This window comes from Phalacrocorax carbo, chromosome 1 (genome assembly GCF_963921805.1).
Source record: "Phalacrocorax carbo chromosome 1, bPhaCar2.1, whole genome shotgun sequence".
Taxonomy (NCBI): Eukaryota; Metazoa; Chordata; class Aves; order Suliformes; family Phalacrocoracidae; genus Phalacrocorax; species Phalacrocorax carbo.
Window position 1 is genome coordinate 163,148,997 of NC_087513.1, and position 17,057 is coordinate 163,166,053.

The 17,057-nt window shown below is 37.7% G+C and overlaps 1 protein-coding gene across 4 annotated transcripts in view; it reads right to left on the bottom strand.

Moving 5' to 3' along the window:
* GPC5 (glypican 5) overlaps positions 1-17,057 on the bottom strand; it is a 773,121-nt gene that overhangs the window by 736,357 nt on the left and 19,707 nt on the right. For all 4 annotated transcript variants that reach the window (XM_064440689.1, XM_064440690.1, XM_064440691.1 and 1 more), the window contains exon 2: positions 15,705-15,866. In XM_064440689.1, the coding sequence (XP_064296759.1) occupies positions 15,705-15,866 (162 nt within the window). The remainder of the gene's footprint in view (positions 1-15,704; positions 15,867-17,057) is intronic.

Consider the following 17,057-nt stretch of genomic DNA (forward strand, 5'->3'; position numbering starts at 1 on the left):
CCTGGGATGTAAGATTCTCAGGGCAGGAAGGAGAGCAGGTAGAAGAAAACAAGCTCTAGCTTAACCATCAAAAACTCAGATAAGGGCAGAAGAACTTACTTGTTTAGTCCCTGCTTCCAAGACACAGCACAAGGATGCCATGTCAGTGTTGGAAGCATTCTGTTTTCTACTGTTGTTTTGAATCCACTGGCTATTTAAAATAAAATACATAAATAGTACAGAAAACAGAGTCAAAGTCCCCCTGGTGTCCATTTCTAGGTAGGCACCTTTTCCCTCCCTGAACAGAAAGGGAGATGGTAAGTATTTAGAAGCAGCTGCTACATCAAATTTTTGAAAACTTATCAAAGCAACAAGACAAAAAAGTAAATCACAAGTAAAAATGCTAGTCCTTTCATTTAATGCATTTCTCAAAGGTCCTCAGAGGCATAACTTTACCTGGTTAGTAACAACAACTAGATTAGACAGGCCTTGATCTTCACATGGCAACTAGATACCGGTGTTGGAAATAGATCTGGGAATGGACAAAGCAAAACACTCTTTCAAAAAGTCCTGAAGTAGAACTTAATTGAGACAGTATTGAGTACAAGAATTCTTCTCTTTGGATTATTTTTTATATATCTAAAATATGCTATCTAATATGGTACTGTTCTTACAGCTCTGGTGACCTAATGACATAGATAAGATCAGGATTTGCATACAGAGGTAATATCTTTTTAAGAGCTCAAAAAACATAGTTGAAAGTTTATCCACTCAATAGAGGTCAGAAGTGAAATGATCTCTTATCTACAAACGTTCGCCTAACTTATTTTATATAATACAATCCAGCAAAAATTAGAATTTTAATGATACTTTATATGATATAAAAGTAATATTCTGTCATCCTAGCATTTGTTTACCTCCTTCAGCTAGGCATGTTCTCAATCCCATACACTTACCATAGTAACAGTCATGAACCACAGAAGATAAAGTGGAAACCAAAAACAAACAACAGATAAAAATAATATTCACTAGAGAATCACATATGAAAAATAACCTGGTTTCACTTAATATGCAGGTAACTTGTAAGGCATGTTAAATTTTAGCCTGCTAAAGAAAGGAGGCAAAATATTATTTCATGTAAGGTAAAGACTCATTTAACAAGTAATAGCAAGTCATGGCAGCCTGCTTCCAAATTTATCTTTTCCCTATAGTATGCTATGGATTTCATCTGATAACCTGAAGAGGACTCGGGAGGGCGGGGGGTGTGTGTGCTCTTCATGGTGAAATAAAAGCATTGCAAGATTTCAAGATGCTGAAAGTACTTTAGCCTGGTAAGAAACAAAGTAGTTGTCATAAACAACCTTTTCCCATTTGTGACCAAAAAATAACGTGTTGGCCAAAATCTTTCAAGTCCAGTTTTGTTGTAAAACTTGATGGTTTGGAGTTCCTTTCATGGATCTCAGGCTCTAGATACTACTTTCTTAGAGGCTGGAGCCAAATTCAATTAGACAGTATGAATCATGGTGAAGCGTGCAAAGAGAAATGGAAGAAATTTGGGGAATTATCTGTTTTTAAAAAAAGCCTTAATGAATAATTATGCAAAAACTGACAGCACAGAGCAATAATGTCAGTGGGGTACAGGTCTGTGATGTTGAAAGAAATAAGTGAAAGTGACTTCATGACTTAAATGTGCAACATGACTTGATACTCCTAAGCCTAGCAATCCAAGGGATTCACTAGGGATAAAAAAATGCCTGGGTCCTAAGATCCTTAAAAAATTTATAAAACATGTGAAGAGAATTCAGAGCAACTATAAACACCTGATGTGGTATTTATACTTAAGAATTTCATGATACGCGTACCCCATTAAATCCCACTTAGTTGTAAAAATGCCTGGAGAACTTGAATAACTCAGTGGTCTTCCATTAACTCTCTGCATGAGGAAGAAAACTGTGAGGGGATACGTGTGGGGTAGATTGTATTCAGTTTTCTGATTAAATTGACATTATTCGTCTTTCAAGGAACCATTCCAGTGCCAGACTATACTACGATGAATGCCTTCATATGTTCACACTCACCACTTTAAAGACTAGAGTAGGAACATACAATCTGACTGCTGTAACACACCTTGGGCCTGCAAAATATTTCTTTACAAAATAGGACAGTGGCTGGCATTTGATTACAGCACATCTTCAAAAGCTGATACTAAACCTGAAGATCTTGAGATGGGGTTGATACTCTGTCACCCCCATAGATAGCCTGTTCCAGTGGCTAATCAACTTGGCTATTAAAATTTATAGCTTATTTCTCATCTGAGTCCATCTGGCTGAGCTCCCAGGTACCGGCTGTTGTTACGGCTTCAGTTATTAAAGATCTCTTTAGTACCCAGAATATTGTAGCTACTGATAAGCTGTAAAAATAAAACCCCAGAACAAAATACAGATTGAAGCAACTCTGAGGGGTCATCAAATCTCTCATTCTTCCTCCAGAAAGCATAAATGACAACTATAACTTTCCTGACAGATGATATTGAGGGTTTTTTTTTTCTGTTTAGAAGTTAGAGAGCTTCAGTGACAAGGGATTCCAAAGCCTATGTCAGTAGTGTTCTGCACATGGTATTCAAAATGCTGGAAAACATGGATTTATGTAACAACATACAATGGTTCCTGCTTTGTTATCTGTTCCTTTTCTAACAGTTCCTAATATGCTATTTACTTCTTTAACTACTACAGAAAATCAAGCTGTGTTTTTCACAGAATTACCTACTGTAATCACAAGATGTTATTACTGGTCAACCCAGAGACTATCATTTTATACAAGAAACAGTATTTATTTTCCCCATACATATCACTTGACATGTAATTTTACTGGATTTCATTTACTATTATAATTCTTGTTTAGCCAGTCTTGTAAAGCCTTTCTGCAACTTTTTGTATTTGGCTCTCTTCTATATTACCCTGTATAACTTAGGATCACGAGCATGGCTTTTCTTTTTGTTCCTTCTTCCAGTTTGGTGGGGTTTTTTTTTGCTCTATGTTGAACAGCAAACACCCCTGAAGAACGCTTTGGTGATCTCCCTCCACTGTAAGAATCAACAATTTCTCCCATACTTTTTTGCTAACTTGTTTTTTCTTCCCCCCCACCAGTTATTCAGTTATGCAAGGATATTCTCCGTTACCTTTTATGTCATTTATCTTGTCTATGAAATACCTTTGTTGATGGACTGTGTCAAAAGTTTCCTGGAAGACTTAGCAGAGTATAGCTATGTATACAAGGCCGAGCAAGTCAGCTCCCCAGTTCATTCCCATCTACCCTGTTCATCTGTACTGTCAAAATGCCAGTTTGCTCCTAAGATTGATGTGAGGCACCTTGACCCACTGAAACAAACCCCCAATTCACTCTGGGGACCTGGGACTAAAAAGCAGTATAGATGAGTTTGACTCCCTACAGCCTATACAGTTCACCATCACTGTTCCAGCAGCCTTTGCCACTCAAGCACCATGATTTGCCCCCCACCCAAGGTGGTTACGTTTGATGCCATGCTCTAAAAACACCACTCTAATGGGTTACCATCATTATTTCAGACATCCTAAAGCGAAAAAGAAAATAATCACACGCTGTAGAGCATAAGGGCAGCAAATGATACAGCTCAAGCCTATGCACATAGATGTTGTTCATCTGCTGCAGAAGCACTGAACTAGATACTGCTTATGCCTCGATATTGCACATGCACCTCAACCAAGCTGGGTACCTCCTCACGGCCAGAGATCAATCACCCTGCTTAGAAGATCACAGAGTCATAGAATCATTTAGGTTGGAAAATACCTTTAAGATCGTTGAGACCAACCATAAACCTAATGCTGCCAAGTCCCCCACTAAACTATGTCCTTAAGTGCAACATCTACACATCTTTTAGGTACCTCCAGGGATGGTGACTCAACCACTTCCCTGGGCAGCCTCTTCCAGTGCTTGACAACCCTTTCAGTGAAGAAATTTTTCCTAATATCCAATCTAAACCACTCCCGGCACAACTTGAGGGATTTAAGTGACCCACCTCTTCCCGATAGCTTTGAGACCACCTTCCCAAAGCTGGTGTTCCCTTAGGAGTTCTGGGGGCTGCCAGGCAACGGGCAGTGCGGGGAGCACGGTCCATTGCACCCAGCTTCCCCCGGCCTTGCCACGTTGACGGGCCAGCCCAGAGCAGACCGGTGCACCCCCTCTTTGGGATCAGCCGCCTGCTGCTGCCTGTCCACATTTACCAGTGTAGATTTACTTCATAGCTCACATTGACTGGATTCACATACCGAGTTCTTCCGATAACTGAGTATTTACTCTGTGAAAGTGGAATCAAAGCGACAGCAATAGAATGCTGCTAACATTGCATCTCCATATTAAATAGCTAGGTATGACTTCCAAAGTTTAAGGCAATGGAAAATCTAGATGTAGTGCTGTAGAACAAACCAGCACTGTTTTTCCCCAGAATTTGTGCCAACTCTAAAGTCTGCAGTCAGGGTAACTACTTTTAGTTCTTCCTATATCATTATGGGAACAGAAGCAGGTTAGCTTTTTTTGAGAAACTACTTATACTTTAATTAAACTTGACATGCTCTATTTAGAATGTTTTTCGTGCTTCATTTTGCCTGAGCACCAGATAGACTTTTCTTTGTCTTAAGAATTTTTATTTTAATTTTTCAGGAAAATGTTGTAATGCTGTTCACACACTGTATGAGATTTTACATTTTTAAATTATAATTAAAAAACCTATCACTTGTTCTGAATTATCACTGTGTATTCTGAATGCCATGGTTGTCCTCCTTTCACTGCTCCAGCAGGTACTTGCATGTAAACAGAGCAAGTTAAGAAACTACTCCTTACAGCTTCTAACAGTAATGGGTTTCACTGAAATTTAGAGCTAGATGACGTAGAGAAGAAAGGAATCATAGTCTCTGCAACACAATCTGATTTTCTTTTCTTCAGCTTACATAAAATAGTAGTGTTCGCATTTGAAGAGTGGAAAAGAAACTTTCTGGATTCTCTATGGCAACCAGCTGATTAATTGGATACACTGATTTCTTAATACTGTCTTTGACTTCCCCCTTCCTTTCTGATACTTCGAGCCATTTTAGGTTGTAATCTCTTCAAGAAAAGGCTGTTGGTTATGGTTGTACACTGCACAGCTGAGGGAACTGAGGGTGTAAAGTTATATAGAAAAGAAGAAATGAAAAAGACCACACCTATTTCCCCCTTTCTCTCTTCTCTTTCTTTCTTCCTAACACCCTAATTCTACACTCTTTCTCATTACTTCTCTAAAGTTTGGCTTTTTAGGATTTTTTAATTTCTGGTTTCTTTATTTGTGGTTTGTTGTTTGGTTTTTTTAATCCATTCCCCAGTTGATTGTCTTGACCAGTGCACAGACATAAACTGATGCTTGGACACTTTTTAAAGATCTTTAATTGACATGGATATTTTTAATTATTTATGCCACTAGTATAAGTGCTCTTGACTGGAGCTGAGTTTTAAGAAGATATGCAAAAAACTTGAGCCTGGGTGCATCTTCTCAAATCTGCTTGACAGCATGATCCTGTTACAGTTGCATTAGGTACCATAGCAACTGCAGAGAGGGAAGCTGAGTATCAAAGAACTATTTCAGCTAGGGAAGCAAATCTGTAGTTAGAAGCAAGAACAAACCTACAATCGTGATTTTTTTTTTTTCTCCCTACTACTTTTTCTGTTCTGTACCTAATTCAAAAAGTGTGATGTTCCTGAAGAGCAGTAATTTGAATTGCAATATTTTTTTCCCTTTTCCCCCTCAGGCTCCAGTGACTGCTCTGTAACAGTGACATTGTCTAAAGCTTTAATATAACTTAGTCCCTTACTTTTAAAATATATACTATATACAGTTTATGTAAGTAAAACCTGTACACCGTTAATGTAGGTGTATTCATTGGAGTTACTTAACTCCCTTTAAAATAGACATACTTGATCTTATCTTCTTTGACCATTATGGGACCAAATGCCCCTACCTCACACGTAGACACTAGATGTGGACACCTACAGTTTGAAAGAGCGAACTTGAATGTTTCGCATTCAAATTTCGCATTCGAAATTTCGCAAATTTCGCAAATTTTGTTCGCATTCGCACAAAATATAGTGTCATTTGCTTTTCTTGAGGTTATGGAGGACATTCTCCACGGGATCAGCAGATATGACAGAGGACAAACAGGACCATCACCTCTCTGTAGAGGCAAGCCTGGGGGACAGACAGGACACCCTATGACAGCTAAAACAGCGCTAGATAGATGCCTGTTGTGCAGCTGAATCAAGCCCTGAATCTCATCCCAGTGAAGTACTGTACCTTTGCCTCTGGGAGGGTCACACTGCACTAGATCACTAACCTTTTTTGTTATTATGCAGTTACCTTCTCTTCTCCTCCTGGTCCCCTTCTAACCTCACACTATTTCACCTACCACTTTCCTGGCTATTTTGTCTCACAGTAACACAGCACAGAGAGAGAAAGCAAAATTCTTTAAACCAAAGGGGTCATTAATCTGTTTCATGCTAAGGACTAAGTGCAGTGAGTGCAAGAAGGACTATATTTAAATCTTAAATTATAATAAATACTCAAGAAAACATTATCTTTAAAAGAAAACAGCAGGTTTATGATCACCAGGTGTAAAAGAAAGAAAAAAAAGCCAGCTTAACAAACCATTAAATATGAAATGGAAATATTAAACGAAGAACTAAATCTTTCCCAAGGGGGTAATAACTACAAAATTTCCTTAAACATTAGCTTCTACCTAATAACACAATAAAGGAAAAGGCCTTGCATAAAAGAAATTACAGATTTTAATCCTCTACTCTGAAGGAAACCCTTAAATTAGATAGCTACTTCAATTTTTCTAAAAACAACAAGAATAAGTCATGAAGAATCAGGTCCCTCATGGGACGGATCAAAATTGAATTTGCAGTTTCCTCTACTATGCTGACAATCATTTACAATAAAATCAGAATGAGAAAGGGAAATGGTCTGTGGGGACCACTGAGCCAGGTAATAGCCTCAGTGTAACACAGTCACACAGCAGAAAGCAAATTAAAATGTAAATAGAATTTCAATATGGTTGAACTAGGCCTTACTTTTCTTACAGGATTCCTGCTTGCAGCTTTGAAGTAACATATCAGGAGTGACAAAACTGCATACTCGGTGATAATCAGATAATTTACGTCACCAGCAATTTGTTTAAAATAACATGAGGTTAAAACTGTATTAGGCAAAAGCAAGAAAATTAGCTTACAAACTACTTAAGTTTAAAACTGCCATGAAATAATGGGAGCACAATGCAAAGCCATGCTATAACTTAAAATTTCTATTTCCCATTCTGTACATCTACAAACCTTGCAAATTATAACTACATTATCCCATCTAACAAATCACAAAGACCTTGTAGATACAACATAAAGAACAAGGAATACTTCAATTATTTAATTATTTTTATATATCTAACAATGAATAAATGTATTTATACATACATACTGCATTTTACACAGGCACAGAACGAAGACATGTTATACTCCAGTATAATAATAACATATTAATTTGGTTTGAAAGAAATTTTGTCAGCCACATAATAAGCCTGACTCCACAGAACACCTATGCTATACTTTGCACAAATTTATCTCATTCAAAACAAGCAGCCAGCCCACAGCTATCACCCTGGTGCTAGTGGAGGGGAACATCCATTGGAATTTAGATGCACCTCTCTTTGTTCTTTAAGAGAAGCTAGTTAATTGGCTCCCATTCAGCACAAAATTCCTTCTTTTTCAAGTCCCGGTGACCATACAGTACCCATTGAAAAGGGCAACAACAAAACTGGTGGGATATGCAAAACTGGAAGTATATCCAGCCCAGAGTTCATACATGTCTTGAAGAAACACTTGTTCTAAGGTAATTCAGGCTTGGCAGGTGAAACTATGCTAGTGCAGACTATATTTATAGATTATACAAACAATTAAAAATACTCACTGGAGCAGCAACATGCAACCTTCCTTTGTTGCAGGTGAGTACCCTAACCACTGAACTACGGAGCTAATTTTTCACTTTGCTTCTGTCCCAATGAATATTAAGTAGCTATACAGACCAGAACATCTGCAACAGGGCAGTCTGAGTGAAACACTGCAAAATAACACACAAAACAGCTGACTCTCCTCAGTAATCTGCTGTATTTTTAGACACTACCCAAAAGTCCTACATAAATGGCTTCTGTACATGTGCTGTACAGCTATGCAGCTGACCTACAGAAAATCTGTAACATTCTGTATTGTGGACTGCTATGCATATGCATGTTAAATGCACTTACAGAGTGAATATAAAACATTCTCTTCTGGAAGTCCAGGATCAGCAGATCTTTATCATGCCACTCCTCTAGCCTGCACAGACCTCAGTCCAAACCCTTAATGCCAACTGAGGTTTGTAGATTTATTAAAAATTGGCAATACCTGTATCAATAGCTCTTTTAAGACTCAAAGTACAGCTACCTATGCCTGCTGATAACCTATTTAATATTAGCAAATGTTCGTTTCATTACCACTGTTAAAATCACTGTGTCACCTACTTCATGACATGAGATGGACGTACTTTTCTGCTCCATTCCAGAAAAAGAACAGAAAGAAAAGCAGATGATCACTTCCTATTTTGCATTTAAGCAAATGATAAGTGAAGGGGTTTCACTTAAGTTTCACATTCCGTGTACAGAATCTACTTGCACATTTCTACCCCTCTGGCAGGAAGGAAGTCGTTCACTCTGAGCAGTAAGCCAGCTTTCGTTTCCTTCAGGATAAAAGCAGTCACCTCCAAGTAGTTGATAGGCCAGAAACTCAAATATTAGCTTATTGCTCAATAACCTGCTTGTGTTCCCAGACCTCACTCACGCCCTTGAGCTACATTAGACAGGGTGGCTGGAAGGTTTCAGGGAGTAGGGGACTTCTGAGGGCTGTTACTTTGGTGTGTATAATACACACATTGGGGCACAGCTTCAGACATCTCAGAGCAGGTAACTAAATATTTGAAATTTAAGTCTCCAAGCTTCCATTGCAGTCAAGGGTGACGCTGGGCTCAGTTCAGTTGGCTAACCATAGGTTCCCAGTGATGTTTGACATGCCCTAAGGTATCCAGCATTAACTTCAGAGTTTTTTCTCCAAGGGGGAAAATCTCCTTCCAGGTTTTTGTTTGCTGTTCAGTTCTTTTTTTGTAGACTTCCTGGTTTAATTCTCACTTTATTACTCATCGTCTACTTTTTAAAGTACAGGTGTAGTTATGTACAGTAAAAAGTCAGTATCTGGTTTGTTAAATTTTGTAATAATGTATTGTAATGTTTATTTGATTAATTCCAACTTGATGCAATTCTACCCTCCCTCACTTTTCCTATTTGCTGTTTTGACAAGATGGTTTTCTAATTAAAAATGTCACTTAAAATGCAGTTAGATTTACATGCTTTAGATGTAAAAGCATCTATCTTTAAAAATTCCACCTGAAACCATGCAATTTTAGTTTACTTCTGCTAGGAAAGAAAATTGGTTTTACCTCTCACAGAGCCTTTGAAAATGCAGCAGATGATTCCATTTCTCCTAAGCAGTATGCCAGACTCACTAAATTGCAATTTAAAAAAAAAAAAAGGGTCTAAAAATAATGCTTTCTATAATAAACTGCAAAATTCCTTGAATTTCCCATGTGGAATATGCAGTTCATAACAGTGTAATTACTAAGTATCTGTTCAAGTGACAGTGTGCATATTTAGTAGTTCTATACACAACAGTTCCACTGTAAGAATAATAAATAATGAAATTATATTTCAGGTACAAAGTTTTGAACAAATTCATGTTCTTTTAATACTGAAATAGAATATTCTAAATTTAAACCCATCTGCAAGCATCTTTACATCTAAAGCAGTCCATTCCATTATGTTATAGCAGAGAACTGTATTATCTTCTTGGAAAGGAATCAGTTCCCCATTTTTCGCCAGATCACAGTACCCATAGATTAAGCTTAAAACTGGTTAAAACATTCAATTCCTTCTTTTGTAAATCATATTTTAAGCCTGTCATAGGGCTGAGAAAAGCCTGTTGAGCGGTCTAACCTATCCCCTGGCCCCAAAGCAGAATCAGTAATTTCTGCAACATACGGCAGCTGTTGTCTTGTCCAGCTTGCTTCTATGACCTCTGGTCATGGAAACCCCCCAAAAGTTTAATCAAAAACATTTTATTGTTGTCATTGGAAAATATTTCCTCATATTGAGCCTACATTTCCTCTGCTACAGTATGAAACCATTGTTTTTCACCCACTGCATGACACAGAGCAGATAACTACTTTCTTCTATGTAGTTACCACAGAAGTTTTTGAAGGAATAGCCTAATTCTTCCCCAGGCTTCTCATTTTAAAGAAACTAGGGTTGTCCATTTCTTTAAGTTACAGCCTTAGATTTCAGAGTATATTTTTGCTCTCTTTCTCCCAATTGGTCCATGACTTTCTTCAAGTAAACTACCCAAAACTGAACGCTGGTTCTCCAGTTTATCAGTGCAAAACAGAAAAGTTTCAGTTCACAAACCTTCTCTGCTGTATTTCCTACAATGGTAGTTGCCTTTCTCACAAAGAGCATGACTTCCAACTTCTGTCAGCTTTTGATCCATGATTGCTCCCAGAACTTTTCTTACAGAACAGATCAATTCCAAGTTATGCCCCATCTTCTTATGTCTTCCACTGTTTCTCCCCCATTAAAAATAGCACCTTGCATTTGTTCCTGCTGAACATGTTTTTCAGACTGTGTTTCCAACTTGTCAAGATTATTTTGAGTTCTGTCTTTCAACGAGATTTGACTCGCTGATGTTTTCTCATGTTCTTAACAGAGAGGCTAAAAACACTAAACGAAAGTTTTTCCACATGTCCTTAGAAGTCTTGGAAATCTAAAAGGCTACAGAAAATGCTATCTTTGAAACAACACTAAACGTTCATTCTAAACTACCAACTTTATATTGCCCCCTTCTGCTGGAGTTCAGTCTTCTTTTAACCTCCTACATTTTACCAGCAAACCAGCTTCCCACAATTCTCCAAATAAGCAGGAAGCAGGCATCCCTAGCTCTATGAAAATTAAGACTCCCTATAGCCACTGCTTCCAACGGAATAATACTTTAAATTTGTACTTCAGTTTTTTTCTAATGTATGAGCACTACACAAAGTGTAAGAGTTCTAAATTAGCGTATGCCTACATTGATCAGTGTGTTACACAGACATAAAGCAAAACAGTAGTTAGTTGGGTACTAACAAAAATATGATTACAAAAAATCTTAGTATTCATTGAGTATATGAGTCTGAACAGTGCACCTACATCAGCTTAATTGTAACTCAGGTGTTGTTGAAACTAGGAGAAATAATGAAGTGATGGTAAATAAACATAGACTGAGACAAGACTCCATGAGTACAAGTGTGCATTAAAAAAAAAACAATTTAAGAAAAGACTGATGTGGTGAAAACTGTTATTACAGAAGCCCATTAAACCCCTACGTATATACCCCAGGAATGCCATGTATGCAAATAAGTATCTAAAAGATAAGAATGAGATACAGTGGAAGTAAATCCCTCTAGAATGACAAAAGACTCACTTGCAATACAGAAATAAAACTCAGGATTAATAATGAAATTTTAAGTATTAATCTAAATCTCCACATTTCTGCACTTAAAAGAGCCCCTTAATGCTGTGTTTTATGTATGTAGAGACATACTGGGTCCAATTCTAAGTTCTACTAGCATACTGTTTATCTTGCTTTGGTATTATAAAGGAACCAAAATACCACCTGAACAGATGATTTCTGAAGTTAACAAGGTTTGTATAACAGCTTTGCTCCTTAGACCAACCAGCGGGTATAATTATTTTCCTGCATTATTAAAATTCCCTACTTCCTCAGTCCACAGGGGAACAAGATCGTAGCTATGGGGAAGGTCTGCAGAGCAACAGAGAACAAGGAGCGTAACTCCGGTGAACCAGAGAGATTTTTGAGACCTGCATCCCTCAGTATAACAACAGAGTGACAACCAGGTCTCAGCCTGTCAATGTTTTTGACTTTTAATAGAATCATTCATTTTAATTTAATTAACAGAAGTTGGGATTCACAGGTATTTGGATTTTAGCTTACTTGTATCACACTTAAAACATAAAGGATTATGGAGCCAAGAAAGAAGAAAATGTTGGAACTTCAAAGTATTTCTTCACATAGCAAATAATCTAGAGGGCAATGTATCATTTGAAACCACCAGCGAGATACGCCAGGGCAGATTTAGTTTTACAAGGATGAACAGATATACCATTATTTCTTGTGGCTTGCCATGCTACCAGAGAAAGCAGCTCAGAAGATTTCAACACATTTTCTAGCTCACACAATTTATTTTAGCTACTGACTACAACGTTATCATATTTAAATGTAGTAATTGTACTGTGACCTCAAACAATACAATGTAACAGTTGGACTTCATTTAATTCTGGTCTAGGATGAAGGGGACGTTGATCTATTGTGTAGTAATAATTTCACAGAAGAACATGAAACTGCACCAGAAAAACCTGACTCAATATACTCCAGAACTTAAATCACAAAGGCCTAAGAGTTTTCCTACAGAGTAGTAAATGTGTCAGGAAATGCTGTATTGAGGAATTCGGTCTATTACCTCTTTCTTACAGAAGCATACTTGCCAAGTCCACTGTTCTGGTGACAAGTTGCCACATTCACATTTTTAAATCAGTTGTACAGCACTACTGTTGCCAAATACAGGAGCACAAAGAAAAGTCCATTTGCTTTCAGACTCTGCAACCTAATTATTATCTCTAAATTTCCCATTGAACCACACAAGCTGCTTGTTCTATCTCATTCACTGCCACTTTTTAAAGGTTTATGAGTGCTCCATGTTGAAGAACAGTGAAGTGACACAAGATCTACTATTCCGTTGCGCAGAGCTCCATCCCACTCCAAATCACCAGATTCTTAGGTGACTATTCAATTCCTCTCCAAGTTACAAACTCTGGGGATTTTCTTTCCCCTACATGGAAACTCACACTGTGTTGTGACTATACAAGGGTTGACCCTGGTGGCACTTGTTCCTTTTGTTTGGAGGTAAGGAAAAGGGTCAGCATGAACTGTGCAAAAGGAGAGGGGGTGTGTGTATATATAGGTCTATAGCATATAAAATAAATGTTAAAAAGCATTTGTTTTAATGGTCACCACTTGAATGGAGACGTTAGAGCAATCCCTGTACAGAACTCACAATCTGTTTCTCAGTTATTATTAATATAATAAATACTAAACATGCAGAGATGTGTAAGAGTGTCAAAATAACTGTCTTGAAACATGATCATCATATAGCTTAAGTTCTCTAGTGACCTTTATTATTGCATGGGGTTGTTGTGACCCAAGTGCAGGGCCCAGCACTGAGCCTTGTTAAACCTCATGCAATTGGCCTCAGCCCATCGATCCAGCCTGTCCAGATCCCTCTGCAGAGCCTTCCTACCCGCGAGCAGATCGACACTCCCACCTGACTTTGGACCCTCTATAAACTTACTGAGGGCACATTTGATCCCCTCATCCAGATCATTGATAAAGATATTATACAGAACCGGCCTCAATACTTCTTTACATGAAAGGAAATTAAAGAAAAAATTACTGAAGTACATAGTTCAAAAATATATGAAGTGCATATAGTATATAAAATAAATATACTTTAAAGTATATGCTTTGAAAATATCTGTTTAAAAGTAAATGACGAAAGAAAACCAGTGGGAGAAGTAATTAGTGTTAGGCTACATATTTGGGAAGCATGGCTTGCATTCCTGCAACAAGAACTGCTCACATGTGTTCCACCAAAAAAATGAAAAACTGTAATTCTCAAGCAGTCTTGAAACCATCCCTCTATAGGGAGGACGTATCATCACTGAGCTACAGAGGCAGGCTCCTTTCTTTGGGTCAGTGCTTCTCGAATTCCCTTCTACACTGTTAAATGGCATTACTGGGAAAGTGAAAAGTGCGTATGTCCCACATTAGCCTCTGAACTGGTGTTTAGGGCATCCTCCTGAACTAGCAGGTGATAAAATTTTAGTCTTTACAGGCAGAGAAGGGCCTAGAACCTACACCCTGAATCACTGCTCCGATCGTATGCAAGGGAAGCACAACCATTCCTCTTCAAAGGCATGTGTGTACCCCTATTTTTCAGGGAGAAGGCACCTACAGGGGAGATGTACACTGCACACACTCCGAAAACACCCCACTGACTGAGCCCCTCAGGAGATAAAAGCAACAGAAATGTAGTTTCTGGGTCATGATTTCACTTAACTTCACTTAAATGTCACTTAAATCCCATTCTTGTGAAGACTGAGAAACCTTGGGATTGCACAAGTATGTTATCTAGATACCTAGGGTTTTTTTTCTGTGCATTGGTTGTTGTTTTTTTTTTTTCTGGGGAGAAGGAAAGGAGAAGGTGTTAAAACACCAGGGCAGAAGAGTACAACCCTCACTTAAGGGAAGTACAGCTAGTTACCAAGCTCTACAGAGTCTACAACCCTAGGTTTGCAACATATTATACTATTATGGTGCAAAAAAAGACAGCTAATATACAGAAGTTGGAAGGAAGAAGGCAGAAGAGAGGGAAGGAGAGATCTCTTTCCACATTTTACCAGTGATCTCCTGATCATGACACCCATTGACAGCTGCAGTGGGCAGGCTAAATGGCGATACTCCCAGGAGGCAGAGGGCAACTGCAACTTGTTTTTAGCATTAAACAGCCTACATTTAAAAAAGGCAAGGCTTTAATCAACGTTGATGCCCATTTAATGACCCTAGGCAGTTGTTTTCATTCTGCTAACCATTGTAGCTTCACAGGTTAAGCACAAGAGGGTGACCAGAAGTTACCGTCTTATCCTGTCCAGCCAAGTGGTTGTAAAGGCCATAAGTACGCATTAATAGGCAAATGACAAAACTGTAGGGCTTTGTCCTCAACACCTGTGAATTCTATATCCCTTTCTATCACATACAACCTCATATTGGCACTATTTTTCACATCTTCCCAGCTCCTAACCAATATCTGCATTATGCCTCATAATTCAGAGAAAAACTGAATAGTGTGCAGGGTAATTGCTAAAAGGCAATCCCACCACCAGTCCAAATAACTATTAATTTATCAGAAAGATTCCTATTGTGCACTGGAGCAACTGTCACTCAACCACCCGTTCTTTTTTATTTATTTTTAGAAACTCAGAAAATTTTTTTTAGAAACTCAAAAGCTTACAAAACTAGAACCCAAAAACGAACCTCAAGAACAAACTACCCAAGACAAAGAACAAGGCGGGTGAAAACACTGGAATAACAAAATCTCTCTTTTGTAGCACTCCAGGCAACAATTTTACATTTTAGTATCATCCAAATTAAAGAAGTTCAGGAGGAAAGACAAGTTACTTGTTTACAATTTAGATCAAAGCAATTTCTTTGTTTTTCTCAAGTGTCATTTTTTAAAAGTCACAAATTCCCAAAGCAATGCAGTTTCTAATCACCTGCATGATCTAATACTCCTCCTCTGAAAGCACAAAAGCATAGGGAGAAACTAAAAATTAACAGGTAATTTATTATATGCATAAAATAATCCCAGATGAAAATCAAGAAAAGTATGAACAAGTTTGGAAACAAAAAGCAGAAAGCCTTACCTTGAAAAGCAGCTGCATTACGAGATATTAAAAATTTCAGTGTAGCGCTTGATGTTTGGAGCACCTGCCGAATATCTTGCTTTGCTGCAGTCTGATACCTTTCTTCCATCTTTTTGGTACAGCATGTTGGATTTTTAGAAGTACAAACCTGGAGATCAACTCCTACAGAAAGAGGTAATTGCACTGATTACTACAAAACAGAAGTACACAGTGCACAAATACATTGAGAACAGTTACTCTTTTTTTAACATAGAGACACATAAAAGAAATACTCAAAGCTTTAAAGACATCTGGTCTTGTTAAACAAAAAATAGAAGGGGATACTAACTGAAATTCTGTGGAAAGAGTACGGTTATTACAGTTAATTAATGTCATATAATATCATTTCCCTGACACTGTAATCTCATTCCAGCTGTGAGTATTGCTTATTGCTAACTAACATTGGTAAAAGACACTGGATATGCATTGTATATCATCTGGAATAGTGAACCGCTGGGCCAGCTCGTGGCTGGCACTCCTGTTCTTCTGTAAATCTTGGACCGGAAAGAGCTAACTACTGCTAAATATTACAGACACACCAGTGGAAAGCCCATTCCTGATAGCAGCAGTCCTAAATTCCAGTCTAATCTCTCTTAGTGTGTCTTTCTCCGATGTATGACATTCCCATGTACCTGTCATACCGATCCACTACTTCACTAACAGGTCTGGAAATGTTCCTAGAAAGGAATACCTTTTCAAATTTTGGGCATACTGAAATTGAAGAGAAGCAATTCAGTACTGTTATAACAGCTGTCTGTTTCATATTTTTTAGTAACTGGAGCATAATCAAGCATGAAAATACTTTATTCACCTTCCTTGTTATCATTTGGTGTTTAAAACCTTTTTTAGACTGTATCTGAACAATGCTTTCTAAAATGAGGAAACCAACATCTCATGCAAGAAGAAAACTGTGAGAATTTATATTATATTAATACAAAATTTAATTGTCTGATCCAAATTCTGTTCTCAGACACACTGTTTCACTAATAGATAACACAAGATTTCTAGCAAATACAGTGGAAAAACTTTTTTTATCTGCTTTGTGGACAAATTCTAATTCTGTGGTTGTATGTTTATGTAGTCTTTCTTCATAATAGATAAAAAGGGAAGCTCATGATCATAAGACAAAAAGTAAGAATTCACAAGTCAAAACTTAAATCCACATCACCCTTGCCTCTATACTTGCTCTTACACCACTTCTTTGTACTTAACCTATTCTTTCCCTACCACTAAACCTACAAGATTTAACATTCCTCTATAATCTTTTTTTTCCTCCTTATTTTTCTCTGATAAATCATTCTAAGGTAGTATGAA